At 38.8% G+C, this 17,115-nt stretch overlaps 1 protein-coding gene across 1 annotated transcript; it reads right to left on the reverse strand.

The window, feature by feature from the left end:
• Window positions 1-350: 350 nt before the first annotated feature.
• Window positions 351-11,279, reverse strand: Smp_157910.1 (hypothetical protein; the record flags this gene model as incomplete). Its single annotated transcript, XM_018792639.1, has 4 exons — window positions 10,772-11,279; window positions 7,920-8,415; window positions 1,464-1,653; window positions 351-575 (listed from the first exon to the last, which is right to left on the reverse strand). The coding sequence occupies exons 1-4, from the start codon at window positions 10,980-10,982 to the stop codon at window positions 351-353; spliced, it is 1,122 nt and encodes a 373-aa protein (XP_018644288.1). The 5' UTR covers window positions 10,983-11,279.
• Window positions 11,280-17,115: the final 5,836 nt, after the last annotated feature.

Raw genomic sequence — 17,115 nt, forward strand, 5'->3', positions numbered from 1 at the left:
CGGAAGCTGAGATTTGCTTTCTGGACTCAACGATCAGGGCTGGGCGAGAAGGATCAATAAAGATTCAGAGTTTAAGCAAAGCTGTTAGTGTTGTGTTTGACGTGTCATTGGTTTAACACAAGAACAAAGTCATATAAGTGTCAATGTTCTGATTGGCGATTTTGTCACGTGATATTTGACAGGGGCAACAGTCATAACATTCTATGATTTACCTAATAAAAATGACCATATCAATTAGTTTGGGTATATAAAAAAAAGCAAATATATCCAGCAATCTACTGAAAAGCGCGTTAGAAGTGCATTCTAGAAATTAAAAATGTGATGGTTATGATAACATTATTAAAACGCTTTCAAGAACTTACATCAATAAGCTCTTCAAGACCAGTCCTATTGATTGGTTTTTTACAGAGAGAGGGTATTAGTCGATTATCTTCGGTAACTGAAGGAACAAGTAGAAATCGATTTTGATTTACATCACAATGACACATGGTAAAGTTGAGGGAATGCAACGAGTCGTTACATACATTTATTGGTTTGGAAGTCGAGGGATAAAGACTATTTTCCGAAATCGGAGTCTGGATTTCCATGTATGATAATTTGGTAGAGAAAAAAAAAAAATATCAACACAAATTGTAATGGGTACAAATGCGAGTACATTCAAGCTTATTATGTTAGCTGGCAAAAAATAATACATATTGCACGCTAGCAAGAATAAATCACCTACAGCAGGAGTTAGGATTATGTAAATAAAACCATGTTGAACCGACAGAAAAGTGAATACATTTCAATGTCGATGACTGATAGAATTTTATCCAAGCTTGAAATACTATTAGCAAGTTAAATAAGGGATCGACCTATCAGATATAGAGGGAATATTAGGAAACTCATGGTGAGGAGTCTTGTATTTCTGACAATGTAATGATTAAATAATGGTAGGATTCGGGACTTTCTAGATTGTTGGTTTATTTTTCAAGGATAATTAATACTATAAAATACGAAGATATTAAAATAGTAAAGGAAAACCTTTCGAATAAACAAAACTTCGCATTATTTACTCATACAGTTCGATATATTTTTGTTGCGTGCATACCATGCAGAATCGGAAAATCATTTGATTACTGGTCCCAAAACAATCCCATTAGGATCTAACTACTTGGCAAAGAAGATCCCAAATAAAGACTGCTAGGAATAACTGTTTTGTTGACTAGACAAAATACAAAGTATGGTAAAAACAACACTACGACTGAAGGTTGTGTTCTCTGCTATCATAATTCTTGTCATTTAGATAAAACATATCTGAATTTCTTACACAAAACAACACGCGATGTAAAAATAAGTAATTGACGTGAGGAAAAGCTTACAAGGTTGCCGAGAATTAATTACTGAGATATTATGATGATAACATTATGCTGAAGAAAAAATAGTTAAACTAGTAAAAAATAAAACATTTCACAGTCACTGACCTCAATTAATAAACGTTTCAGTTTCAAAAGAATAATTCTTGTTGCTTGTAATTCCTCAACCATTTCTCTTTGTTCATTAGCAAATAGGAAACTAGATGGATGCTTTAATTCAGGACGCAAAGAATCATTAAAAATTTTCATTGAATTTGATTCCATAAAGGATGGAGAACGTTTTGGAGGATGATTTGGCCTAAATAAGATTAGTAAGGTCTTAAAATGTATAGATCAAGTAAACAAAATACAGATCTTTTGTAAGATAAATAATAATTTTAATAGTTGAGATCATAAGTCAATTGACGCTAAACTACCATGGAAAATCTGGAAGCACTGGAAGGCCGTTTCGTCCCATTGTGGGACTCCTCAGCAGTGCACATCCACGATCCAGCCTCGCGAGATTCGAACCCAGGACCTATTGATCTCGCACGCAAACACTCAACCTGTAGACGGTGTTAATGTCTAATTTCAATTAATCGACAAAATTGAGCGACACATCCACCGTTGTCTTCAGTGAGTTATTATCTCACAACAGGACGAAACGGCCGTCCAGTGCTTTCATGTTTTCTATGGTGGTCTAGCTTCAATTGACTGATGATCTCAACTATTAAACTTACTATAATATCAACAAAAACCTTTTCAGCTAAATAATACTAAATAAATAAATTATGTTTTGGAAATAATATATAGTTAGAAAATAATGATAATATATAATTATTCTTACTGAAAAAAAACACCAGAGAGTAACGCAAAACTTGTGCAACACAAGACAGGGTAGCTACTTGAAAAATTTGCACTAAATAAAATTAAATAGTGACAAGAATTAAAATAATAAAATGATAGTACGACGGAAAATTAACTACCACGTGCTGAGGACAAAATCAACCCTGCTTCTCTGTCGGATAGTTATAATCAACGTAGGATCTAGCACGAATGTAAGTCAGCTGCAGTTGCAATACCATATTAACATAACGAGATAAAATAGATGTGATGAGTAGTAAAAAAGCCGAAACTATGGTGACTGCGATGATAATGAAAAAGACTAAACATTCAGAATATGGTTCAAAAAGGAATGTATGAAGGAATACTGAAATCCAAGATCGAATGTAAGCTACGAAATGGATGCGTCTATTCATTTGGATTAACAAAGGTGATTGTATGTCATCACCCTATCCAAAGTGCTTGTGTGACAGGCTCTCAAATGTTTCAATAAACTTCTAAAGCAAATCCCTAACAGTCGATTGTAAAGTAAGGTTCAGTGTAACCAATCGAAGCTGGATTTTATGTCAATAATTTGAGCCTCCAATACTTGTGAGGATGTTCAAAATTCTGATAAAATGTGGAGATATGAACTAGTTCGCTTTTCACAAACCAGTTTTTCAAAGCCCTTGCTTAGTCCGCACGATAGACGACAGTCAATATTTGTGACGCAGTTGATAGCATACTTATACTACAAACACTATATGGGCTTGTTTTGAATATGTAAGGCATAGTATTTTTATTTCACGTCCGGCAATCTGTCGAAGGGTGAATATTTGGTCTGTACATCCACACCGAGGTCTGAAACCAGATTGGTTTTCCCGGGTTTGCTCTTCACAAGCTTTAGTTAGATGTCGGAGTATAATTTAGGCCAATATTCTAGAGACTATGTTAGTTAAACTGATACCTCTGTGATTGTCACAAGAGAATATTTGTCCTTTCTTATAGACCAGCACAATCAGAAATCGAGACCCGTCAGATGAGATTACGTTCAGTCCCCAGATTCTATCCAAGATCTCAGTTAATCTAACTGCTAAAACTGGACCACTATCCCGATGGTTAGTCCATCAGGTCGTGTTGCTAACCCTCGTTTTAGACTGATCATAGCCCCTCCAACCTCACTAAGGGTTGGAAGACTTACATCAATCCGCACTGCTGAGTTGGGAGAGAATAATACTAACGTCTTTTTCCGAGATAGTCTCACTAACAGTCGAATTTCTAATAAATGTTTCCTTGGTAAGTTAGAAGAGTTGTCAGTTTCCGGGCATCTAAATATCCGAAAAACGTTACAGAAACCGACTGAAGCATAATCCATTCTCCTCACACTTGTTCAAAGAACAAATGGCTTAAACTGAGTCACGAGACATCAGAAAATCTAATTTTTTTACTCATATATATATAGTTATATTAATTAGTATAATTTTAGGTTTTATGTAGCTGATGAGAAGGTGTGAAACAGAATGGATCCGTTTTCTCCTGCAAACCTTATTGATTTTGCTGTTTAAATTTATCAAGAGACCTGGTTGCCTGAAATTAGCTTTTATTGTAATTGCTTCCCACATAGTGAATTTAATCTTACTATAAGAGTTCGAAGTAAGCCAGTCGAAGTAGCGAGTAGAACTTTTATGATATAATATAAGTCAACATCGACCAAAACATCCAGCAAAGACTAATAGAAGGTTAAGAGTTGTTATACAAACATATTTTAATGAAATCTCTCATGTCCTTTAGTCTCTATGGTTCATTTAACTGTTTCACCACTGGGTATTTGTACTGATCCGATGAGGTAACCGGAACTGGTTCACTTGAATGCGAATTTAGCCATTTACATAGTTTTTTCTTTGTTACGAATATTGAGTTCAAGAATTCATGAAAATTTAGTCCTTCCTAGAACGGAGAAAAAAAAGGCATCTACTAGGAAAATCTGTAAGACATATGTAACGTACGGCCCGGCATGTGTGTATTGAGTGCATTAACAAGACTAAAAGTACCTATGAACATTTTCATGCATAACAGTTCAATCTTAGCTACAGAGCTTCGAATCGATCCACAGAATGCATAACTTTCAAAATCATAAAGTATCTTTGAACATGATATTACTAACCATATAATACTTGTAATGACAATCCATAAATCAAACTAACTAATATAAATAAGTCATCTCAAACCAAATTTACGTGACCTAAGTTAATTTTATCTTAGACTGTCAGTCAGTCAGTCAGTCACAACGTAGAACTTCGTACGTACGTACGTCAGTTCGAGTTGCCATACCAAATTAGCACAGAGATGCAGTTGTCGATTCAAATCTCATATTGGTAGAAGTAGTAAGAGTATAAGCATTATGTGAAAGATAAGGGTTTGAAGATGTTATTCAAGGAGTATAATACAGTGGAATAAATTTGGAAAGAGAAAAAGGATAGCTACATGAAGAATTCAGAAGATTAGAATTTAGGAGAACACAAAGAGTGGATGCACCTACGGCACTGCAAACGATTTTGAGCCACGTCATTCAAGGTCTCTAACCATCGATTGCTATCATCTCGCGGATCCCAACCAGGTAGTCAACAACTACCAGCATGGCTCAGTCCAATTGTCAGTGACTTCATGGATTTGTGCCACGTTTTGGTTTAGCCGCCCCTAGCTTTCCTTCAAACTACTCCTACACCACAAAACATCGCATGTCGGGGCAGTCGGTAGCTGGGCATACGTAACACATGTCCCAGCCATCTCAACTGATGAAGTTTCACTACTTCATCAGTGGATTTTCCATCATTACCTAGTACCCGTTTCCTAACAACTGCATTACTTACTCGGTGGTCCCAGGATATACGAGCAATGCTTTGAAGACATCTATGATCGAACACTAGTAGCCTACGAATATCCTCTACTCTTATAGGCCATGTTTCACTGTCATAAAGTAGGACGGAACGAACTGCTGCACAGTAAACCCGTCTTTTGGTTGCTAGACGGATATCTCGCCTAGGCCATAAAAGACGCAAGTTGGTGAAAGCTAGACGAGTCTTCTGTATCCGTGCTGAGATTTCGTCACACACCAGACCACAAGGGCTGATGAGACTCCCAAGATAAGTGAAGCTGTCGACAAGCTCAACTACTTCACTCCCAATCATTAGTTCAGGTGTCGATGCAACCCAATCCTGAAGTAACATTTTGCACTTCGAGGGAGAGAATCGCATCCCGAACATGCCTGCATAGTTGCTTATGGTGGTCAGAAGACTCTGCATTTTGTCAGTGTCTTCACCAAATAAAACTATGTCGTCAGCGTATTCTAAGTCAACAAGTGAGCCTCCTGGTAAAAGTTCAACTCCTGGAGATTGAGATGATGAAATAAATATCTCTAAAAGCATGTCAATGACAAAGTTAAACAGGAATGAGGAGAGTGGACAGCCCTGACGAACACCACTTGAGGTAACCAGTTCTGATGACAGTTCGCCATAGGCTCTAACTCGACCAGTTGTGTTCGAGTAGAGAGCCTTTATGAGGTTAATGTACTTCTCTGGTACTCCTTTCAGTGACAAACACTGCCATAGAACCTCACGATCAACGGAGTCGAATGCCGCCTTAAGGTCAAGAAATACTACTATTGTGGGACGTCTGAATGTATGTCTATGTTCTAGGACCTGACGTAGAGTGAATATCTGGTCTATGCAACCACGTCCAGGTCGAAAACCAGCCTGGTTTTCTCTGATCTGCTCTTCACGAGTTTTGGTTAGGCGCCTAAGTATTATTGAAGCTAATATTTTAGACACTATATTAGTCAAACTGATTCCTCTGTGATTGTCACAGGAGGACTTTTGTCCTTTCTTATAGACTGACACAATCAGTGATTGGGACCAGTCAGATGGGATTACGTCCAGTTACCAGATTCTACCTAAGACCTCAGTCAATCTCGTTGCTAATACTGGACCACCATCCTTAAAAATCTCAGGAGTAAACCTGTCAGGGCCTGCGGCTCTCCCTCGCTTCAGATTTCCTATAGCTTTTTCAACTTCGCAGAGGGTTGGAGGACTTACATCAATTTTCCATTCAGGACGACTGGGGATCGTGGGTAACTGAAGTGTGGCTGAAGGCCAGTTGAACTGATCCCTAAAGTGTTCTGCCCATCGATCCAATCTCCTGGATTGAGAATGAATGATATGCCCATCTTTATCTGAGATGGTTTCACTAATAGTTGGGTTCCTAATGCCGGTTTCTTTAACGAGTCTGAATAGCTGTCTACTGTTACCTATTGACGCTGCCTTTTCCATCTCTCTTGCTTTCACTGCCCACCACCGTTCACGATCATTGCGTAGGCTTCTTATTAGCTTGCGCTTAAGTTGACTCCGTTCTTCGTTATGTTCAGAGCCAGGTGGGGTGAGTTTTCGAGCATCTATCAGTGCGGTAGATGCTGCCGAGATCCATTGTTTCTCCCTAACCTTATGGCTTACCTTACTAGCGGATATCACTGCTGTTTCCACAGCTTTTCGGATGTCATTCCACGCTGCTTCGGGGTGGGCACAACCTACATTTCTGTCTAACTGTTTTTCCAGTTGTTCCTGAAATATATTCTTAGTTTGCCTATCATTAAGTAGAACCCTAAGAGGTTTCACTGCAGTGTCTTTCCTACGTCCAGTAAGACGCAAACAGATACGTGCTCGCACTAGAGCATGATCTGAGTCTAAACATGTGCCCCAGAATGATCGACAGTCTTCTATCGAGCCCCTCCATCGGTGGGTCCAACGTTGGGACGAATTCGGGGGTCGCCATGTCAAAAGATGTTTTTCCTTATGCTTAAAGTTAGTATTTGCAAAAAATAGGCGGTTATCTGAGCACAGCTGCAACAGACGGTCACCATTATCTTAGACTGACGTCTATCCTTTTCGTTTATTTGTACAAACAAAACTTATCAGTTTAAATTCCGCGTATAAACATAAATTGTGAAGAAGAAATTAAAAATAAAACGTGTTCTTTGAAAAGTAACTATAAAGTGAAAAAGAATACATTCAGAAATCGCACAATTATTTTTCAGTCAGCTATATGATCTTACGAGGTAAAATGAAGAAATCACTCAAATCATAACTGAACTCAAATCAAATAATCTGATATTTCACCTTATCCAGTGACATACACATAGTATATTTGCAAAACAATATCACAAACTATGCTTTGAAAGTAGTTTAGTGTTTGTTAAATACAAACCCAATATCTGGTCACAAAAATAACTAACAAGGAAGTTTTAACCAATAACATCATTTGCATGGAAACATAAACAATACGGGGAAATTTTACCATAATAATGATTGCCAGATACTAATAATTGTGAAAATCGAAGAATTCACTAAGTTCGGTCAATTATCAGGGTTACAAACATTTTGAATAAAATTTCCCATTCGGCCTTAAAGTGTTAACGGTACGTTAGTGATTAACTGATGTGGAAGTAGTGTATTGGGTACAAAACTTGGTTATGACAGACTAATTTTTATTCAAATGAATGAGTCTGTCAGCCGCCTGTAGCTTTTATGTTCTATGACAAATGGGATTCATGTAGTAAATAAACAGTTGGTTCTTAGTATGCATTAAAAAAAACACATTTCCATGAATTTCTTTACTTTACCACGGGAAAAACCAGAGCATTTATTACACATATCACAAAATATTTAGAAAGCATTAAAAACTGATACATTATTACGAAGGCATATAATTTACCTTTGTGTAGGAATTCCAAGACGGTAAGTCTTGGAAATCAACTTTTTATCTGAACATTTAGCAGTCACAGAGTTTAGTAAATTTGTACAAGATGGAGAATTCAGTAAGTAGTTGTGAATATCTGATACACCATCATTTAGGTTACAATGTCTACTACTATTATTTAATTGTTTTTTGAACCGTGAGTCGAAATCATTAGTTGTTCTTGTTTCAGCAGAGTTGCGCTTCAATGTTGAAACAGATGAGTAGTTAAGGGTAAACTTTCTTTGCAACGATTCATGTACGTTTTGATTATCGGAAGGACTGGGTATACGAGGTTGGAATTTCATCGGTTCTTTTCTGACATTAGAAATGTGTGGGGCACGAGGTTCAAAAACTTTACCACCAAACACTAAATATTCTTCATTCTCTTCAACATTGCTAGATTTTTTGTGTGATAAATTATTATTGTGCGCTCTAGTAGTGGTTACTTGAGAAGTGGAACATGAGGAGACATCTATGATGTAGAACAAACAATATGATAATGTATCAAAACACTCTTTAGAACATTAAACTCAAAAATTAGTAAGTAAGCATAAGAAATGACAACATGATCACTAGAACTGACTCAATGACTTTGATTACAGAAGAGATCTAAGCTTCGGGAAGTCCGTGTTAGATGATAAAATGTGAAACAACAACGGACCAATCCCAATTAAAACCACGTAGATCTACATAATATTATTTACACATTTTGTGTACTGATGCAATCTATCGCCAGATTGCTTCTGGAAAAGCAACGTTGTTAAACCTGAATGACTGTCCTACCAGTCCCCCCCCGAAAAAAACATACCTCATGATTTCACCCACTAATTGATCGAAGAGCTTTTAGATTGAATACTTTTAACGGTAAATATGGATTTAATTTATAAGTCCATTGAATATTTTTAAGCTCTTCTACATAAGCATTTCAGATAAACTAAGGAAATACAATTGCCTCACATCGTTCTTCCAAAACAGAAATGAGGTTGAGAAGAGTCGATTGACCTCCTTAGGTCTCTTTCATTTTCCCGCCGAAAACATTCTGAAAAACAGCTGTGAGGTAGGTAGCTAGTTTTGGAAGTGGGTATATGTTATGTCTGAAGCGGCTACGAATTCGCTTAGTCAGCGAACGGAACAAAGACTTGTGACCAGAGACCAATAAGCTATCTATACTGACGCGTCCCAGACCCAGCTAACTAGAGTGAGAAGCCCAAGTTGGAAGTGGGGAAGATATATTCCGTAAGCAGCCAGAAGCACAAGCAATCGCAGCAGAAAGAAATCAAACGTATATATACAGCATAAAACTGTCCTTGGGAAGCATCACAAAATAGCATATTAAAAGATACAACGGACCGATAGCGTTTAGGATTTTCCCAAGAGGGAAATACGACTCGAAGGTGAAAAGAGCGCTTTTGCCGCAAAAACAAGAAATTCAAATTTTCAAAATAAAATTACAAAAATAAATCATTTACCAAGTGAGTTTTGGGGATTTAACATCCCCAACAGTATAGATGAACGACGGGAAGAAAAAAATCTTAGGTGCTGAGACTACTCATCAAAATAGGTAATTGCTTAGTAGCTCATAGGCTAACCAAATGTCCTAGAATTCAACGCTTGTAGAGTACGCAACAGTCATCTAAACAATGGATATCCTTTGACTTGCTGAATGGAGAAGCAACACACTGGTAAGTATAAGCGAATTCAGTCGAAAAACACACATCCTAAAGGAAGACAAATTTTGTCAAACATCTTGTAATAATTTCGGCGTACATCAAGCAACCGGACTAACGTTTTGGTATCGAAAAAGTCGGTAGAACAGCACACTATGAAATACGCTACAAAGAACGAAATGACAATATCGTAAAGAAATGAATAGAAGAAGAGACCACAAGACAAAAAAGAAGTGTGGAGGAATACAGTACAGACAAAATACACTTCGTTCAGTTAAAAAAAATCTTGCTATTTACGAAGGGTATAAAAAACAAAATCCAGAGTAATCACTAATTTTCAATTTGATTTGTCTCATAAAGCCGCAGGCTATTGAGTTGCAGGACTTTTGGAACTAAAAATAACTATCCTTTATTACATGAATTCGTGCCATAAAACCAACACCTACTCGCATTTTATACCTACTACCAACGTCGGCGATTAGTGATCCGCATAAAAGTTGTTGAAAAGAAATGCACGAAATATATGCAAAACACAAAGGCCTGTTTTAAAATGATATCATCCATTGGACAATTATCTCAGACATCTACAAACGCACATCGGTAGACCTCAGCGTTATACGGAATGATCACAAAACGGGGACAACTCTACAGAAAACAGTTGAAAATGGATCCCAAACAGCCTAGGTATTTGATCATTCACAACCATCAGCCAATAACAAAGTTATTTGATGATAAAAACTAAGTCCTACACTTATGTACGCTCATGGTCCATCCACAGTATGTGATTTCGTTGAACATTGTGTATTTATACATACGTAGCACTATGCCAAATTTATTGTTAGTTCAACAACGAAAATTCGACAGAACAATTTTATTATATACATTTCCCCTTTGTATTTCGTCACTAGCTTTAACAAGATTTCAGAAAAAGCTAACACATACTAAACGACTACAGTTTATAAGATTTCATCGTTTTTAACTGACATTAATATCCAGAAATGAATGAAACCATAAATTGGAAGGTAGCTTGTACAATGAATAAAATAACCGTTCTTACTCATCACAAATAACTGAACTAGCATCATCATTACATGCTGAATTTAAGTAAAATCTATCTTATATAAGGTTTTGTGTATTTTTTTTAAAACCAAATATACGTACCATTTTCTTTGACTACAGTACATAACATTAAGTCATGATCACTAGATGCTGGTGAATCTCGTCCTTTGTTACATGTTTTGGAGTGTGGATAAGAGTTCTGAACAGGAAGATTTTCGGATTGCAGCTTTTTACTGGTAATCACTGAGTTGGAAAAAAGATGAATTGATCTAAATCCAAAACAACCGACAGATCGATGTATTCGCTTCTTCATCTACAAAGGAAAATATTTCTAAATAAAACCAACAAATTAACCATTCGTGATTAGGAACATAGGTCATGAGAAAGCTTAATCTTTTAAACATGAGCATCAATATAAACGAGGAATCCGAAAAGGATATGAAGGAGTCTTCGACAGTCTGGAGCAGGGATGTTGGTGGAGTAACAGTCTCGGGATAAATATGGTTTAGTTACATCTACGATAACTTTATTACGCAATGCTATCCGGGCATCCAAGTGCCCTGGTACGGCCGAGAGTGGGGAGGGCTCGCCCTGCCTCACGAAATGCTCTCACATGGCTACGCGTATATAGCCTCTGCCAGGGAAGTCCTACTCACTGCCCTCTCGTGGCATTACTGCTGTTTATGAAACTGAGAGGACGAAAAGAGAATGTCCAGAGCCTAAACCGGGTTGGTGGACACGGCGCATCCACCTAGGGGAGTTGGAAACCCTGATTCCAAACCAATGGTGCACATGGGTTCCAGTATCCTGAAGGAACGAATGGCGTATGAACCAATTATTGGTCACCGGCTACCATGGGACTGCATCTCCTCACGATGCTCCAGACCTTTAGGTCAAAGGCTCCGGTTGTGGCCACCTAAGAAAACCACCTGCTTCGGTTTAAGCACCTGGGTAGTATCACAACCCTCGCATAAATAAAATGTAATGACGATATATACTGAAAATACTATTCGTGCTTCGATTAAAGTCAAACAATTCACGTTATTATTATTATTATTATTATTTTACCACGTCACTTATTTACTCTCTCTTATTCCCACATATACAGCAGCCCGCCTATGGTGGAAACCCTGTCCTATCCAAACGATCTCGAGTCAATGACTGGTGGAAAATTGAATGCTACTACCGAATACAAATACTGAAACAGCTTTTCTGAAACCACGTATGCCATTCAAACTGGCTTCCTTCAACGTTCGCACACTAATGCAGATCAGACAACAGATAGGGCTGGCTATGTCTTTAGAAAGTCTTAATATCGACGTTTGTTGTCTATCCGAGACCCGTATTCAAAACTCTAGTGAAGTACTACAAATTCACCCTTCACCTGTCACTTCGAAAGGCTTATTTTACGTGCGTTTATCTAGGGACCCTGTGACATCTTCATCTGATCTTGCTGGCATTTGTGTCGCACTAAGCGCTAGAGCTGAGGCAGCACTAATCGATTGAATCCCCATTAACAGTCGGTTATGCGCTGTTAGATTAGAAAGCTCCATCACAGTGAGAAGAAATCAGAGTGAGAAACGATGCCTTTTCCTCATCCCCACCTATACCCCGACAGATTGCAACCCGGATGCAATAAAGGATGAATTCTACTAATAGTTAACTATTCTCCAAAAAGTGTGTTCAACAGATATTGTGGTACTAGCCGGAAACTGGAATGCACAGGTCGGGTATCTAGGCACAGAAAAGTCGTTTAGGTGACCGATGGACACGTGTTGGTCGCAGGACAGATAACGGAGACCGTCTGCTGCAACTGTGCACAGACCACAACCTGTTTCTGATTAACACTAACTTCCGGCACAGTCATCGCCGATGTGCCACCTAGCGTCCTCCCTCTGTATCTCAAGCCTGGACTCACATTGATCACATCGTGAACAGCTACCGCTGGCGTGGTTGTGTACTGAACTCTGATCATGACCTTGCTTACGCTAATCTCACTTTACGTCTCAGTGACCAGTAAATTCATCGTCCTAAACGGGTCGATTTCAGTAAATTGGTTGGAGCTTCTATTGCAACTAAATATCAAACCAAGCTACATTCAAGGCTAGCTACCATCTCACCGAAAAGTATAGATTAGCATTGGTTGCGCATGGCGCCATGAAAATGGCGAGTAAAGTCGCTTGCGGCTTCGCGAAACGTCCAGCTTATAAGCAACGGGTTTCTTCAGGCTTCTTACAACTCATTGAAGCCCGTCGGTCTACTCCGGGCGACTATGAGTTTGACCACAAAAGAAGGCTACTACGCAACGAAATTGGGCAAAGCTTGCTTAAGATCTGAGAAGCCTGGTGGTCGGAGCGTGCTAATGAGATGGAAGCAGCAGCTGTATCTGGTAACTTCAGAAAGCTCCTTCAACTCATCCAGGCCACTGGCAGTAAGAAGTCTGGTGTGAGCGAAACAATCTGTGAAGATGACGGTATGCCAATCACTAACATCCATCGGTATCTTGGACGATGGGCAGAGTTTTTCAAGAAGCAGTTCAACTGGTCTGCTGCCCCAGCAACATCGATCAGACTGTACCAATGGAGGCGGAAGTCCGCACGGGACTCTAGCTCTTAAAGCGCTACAAATCACCAGGCCCAGATGACTTACATCCGGTTTTTTTTTTAAAGATGGAGGTGACTTTCTGACTAAGGAACTGACTGAGTTGTTTACAAAGGTCTGGTTCACATCGTTCCTGCAACAACTATCGGGGGATAAATCTACTTCCAATCGCGTCCAAACTATTGGCTTCCGTCATACTTCGAACGTTGTTCAAAACGATTGACTCGCGAGGAGCAGGCTGGTTTTCGTTCTGGTTGGGGATGTATTATCATATCTTCACTCTCCGCCAAATGTTAGAACACCGTCATACTCATCACAGGCCAACAATCGTAGTGTTTCTCGACATTAAAGCCTTCTAGTTCGTTGGACAGGAATGTTCTCTGGGATTGTCTATTGAAGAAGGGTGTGCCTGGGAAGTTTACTAACATCTTAAAGGCCCTATATACAAACACCTCAGGCAGAGTGAGGGCATACAACCACCTCTCCCCACTGTTCCATTTAAGCAGTGAGGTTAGGCGGAGTTACCTAATCTCACTATTCCTCTTCAACTTTGCTATTGACGACATTCTGGAAACAGCTCTGATGTAATCATGGTGTGGATCTGCCGTCTGGAGAAAGACTTCTCGACCTTGAGTATGCGGATAATATTGTCTTATTGTGTGACAATGCCCAAGCCATGCAATCCGCACCTAATCAGTTGGCAATATGTGTCCATAGGTACGGTATGTGATTTGCACCTTCGAAGTGCAAAGTACTTCTACAAGACTGGTAGGATTCTAATCCTGTACTCACCCTGGGTGGTGAGCAGATTGCAGTAGTCGAGAAGTTCTTGTATCTAGGTAGATGCACAAGTGCTGGTGGTGGCGTGAGTGATGAGATCGGTTCACGTATAATGAATCCAGAGCGGCCTACGCCAATCTGGGCCATCTTTGGTGCCTTCGTGATATTAGTCTGGCTGTAAATATCGGACCTACGACCCGTCAGTGAGACCAGTTTTGCTCTCTGCTTGTGAAACCTGGTCTTTCCTGATTAAGGATGTTAGACGGCTCTGTGTTTGTTCATTGTTGTCTCCAACGGATTTCTGACATTCAAGGGCAACATGTTAGTAATGCTGAGGTACAGCAACGTGCGTTTGGACAGTGACGACAATTCAATCGGTGTCACCATCTTGAAACACCGACTTCGGTGGCTTGGACATGTACTATGTCGTTCCAGTGAATTCTACATCGTACATTATTTGTCGATACCAGGACTAGTTAGAAAAGGTGAAGAAGCCAGTGGATGGCATTTTGTCGTGGCAAGAAATAAAGCTGGACAGGACTGGCATCTGTTGGTCCTTCATGACTTCCTGGTTGTGGTCTTACAGATGGTGCAACATATTGGCTTGCGATGTTATCGGACATGCCTCTGAATATATTTATTTATCTGAACACAAACATTGGTTAAGGAGGGCACCAAATATATGTTTGTCACAAAATAACAATGAGGTGACGAAGAGATAGGGAATGTAAGTGGGTATAATAAAAGAACAACGAACAGAAATTAGTGTATGAGTGAGATAATAATAATAACCATTATTATTATTATTACTATTATTGTTATGGGGAAAACAGTTCAGTTAGGAGACATACAACCAGAAAGAATCCTTTTAATTAAAAAGTTACGTTTATTTTTCATGAAGTAAGAGAAAGTTACGGCAGGATCTCCACTGACTTCTATTCTGAGCCACGTCTAGTAAAGTCTCTAGTCACTGTGTTGCACTATCTCTCGGACCCCAACCAGGGAGTCGGGAAGGAGCAACAGAAGCCAGCCCTTTGCAGCTTTCTTTCATACCACGACACCATTTCATACACTAACCACCTCTCCGCCTTTTCCAACCATTCCCAGAGTCGGCAAATAATGCACGACGTGGAATTCTGAGACGACATCCGTAGAGCTTGTCCAATCCACCGAAGTCGATGTTTTAAGATGGTGACACCAATAGGATTAGCCTCTGTGTCCGAACACACGATGCCGAACCTCTGCATTACTAACATGGTGTTACCACTGGATGTCAGCAATCTTTCGGAGACAAAGATGGTCGACCCTCAGAACATAAGCCAGTGGCGGTCCTGCTGTAGCTTTCTTTAAAAATGTGAAAGTAACTTCTTCAATTGGAAAAAATGCTTTCAGGTTGTATTTTTCCTAAATGGACTGCTTCTCCCATCATTATCATTGTTTTTATTATTATTTCACTCTTATACTCTAATTTGAATTGTTTTTTTAATCACTTTCATTTCACTTTCCTCAAAACTACATTTCTACTGTGTGGCTTATGCATATTCTGGTGCTTCCTTGTACAAATATTGTTTAATAAATGATAGTACTAATAAACCACAAAATGATAGGGTCATAAGAACTGTCAATCATAGGTAAACAAATGTCTGACGTTTTTCCAGTAAATAGGTGACAAATAAAAGTGAAGGTCCAAATTTGGAATTGCCTATTTACAGAACAGAGAAATAAAAGATCGTCCGAATTTTAGGATCAACGGTAGCTTGTATGGATAGAGATTTTAAAAAGCCACTAAACCAGAAGAACCATTCTTAACTATTTTACCTGTCATTTCACACCATACCAAAGGAATTCTTTACTAATTCCATTTACATACTGTTTACCTTTCTGTAAATCACGAGTCCTAATGTTCCTTCATAAATATCTCATTCTTACCCCAACCATATTCTCAATATTTAATCTTTTTTCCTATGATTGTTATAACCTTTTTGACTTCTTTAGCTTTCATCTCGTGCTAATGTGATGTGGCTAACCCACATTAGTTGCGCACTACGTTGATAACGACTGAATGACTACTGTTTCAATAACCATGTTTGACAGTTTTCTGTTCATACTATATCAGTAATAAATCTGAACCGTGGAATATGAAACAAGAATGGTTAGAAAATGATGAAGGTCAGTTAGAAAAAGATGAGGCGAAAAACAGAAAACACTTCGTTTACCTAGGTAAAACCCAATTGAGAAGTAAAGGTAAAACTTTCTAGCAAAACGCGATAAACATCTCAGCAACAATCTACCACATAATCTATTACACCTGCACTAGAAGAAATAGTGAGTTTTCCTTGTGCTTACTTTTCTCCTAAATTTTGCCTACGTCGACACTATCTCCCCAGAAACACTAACGACGCAGTTTGACTGGGTTGGAAGTTCGATTTCCACGTGATAAATCATTTACCTGCAAATATTTAAACTGTAGTTTCGGGTTTTCCCTATATTCCCCATGAGTCTCATGACACTTTGGGGAAAACTATCAAATTTTGTACGACTTCGGGGAAAACCTCAAAATTTCCCCAAAATGTGGAGATTGGGAACAGTTGCTAGCATTGCATGTTAGGTTTACACGAACCATATCTTCAAACTATATTGTTTGACCAAGCTTCTATAATTGTGAGCCAATTTATTACTGAATGTAACACCCTACATCCTACAACATTTACACATAAGTCAACATACATGAGACGTCGTTGACCTAGAGGCAAGTGTAACACGTGGAATCAGCAGTTAGAGAACAGCAGTACAGATCTGAAAAACAGCACAGCACACAATGTTAAACGAGGACTTCACACCAAGAGAGAACACAGTGGGAATCACAAGCCTCTTTATTTCAAAATCAAAAAGCGCGGTGCGCGAGGGTACAGCGGGAAGAGTCAGTTTACAAAGTAGTCTTATGAGTCATCCTGTAAGGTTAGTGTACATAGGGCTTGTTCTTCTTCCTCCAAAGAGTTTATGTTTAGTCGCCCTGCAACAGAAAGAAAATAGAATGCATTAGTATATCATACATAGCAATTTCA

This window comes from Schistosoma mansoni (genome assembly GCF_000237925.1).
Source record: "Schistosoma mansoni, WGS project CABG00000000 data, supercontig 0234, strain Puerto Rico, whole genome shotgun sequence".
In the NCBI taxonomy this organism is placed as follows: Eukaryota; Metazoa; Platyhelminthes; class Trematoda; order Strigeidida; family Schistosomatidae; genus Schistosoma; species Schistosoma mansoni.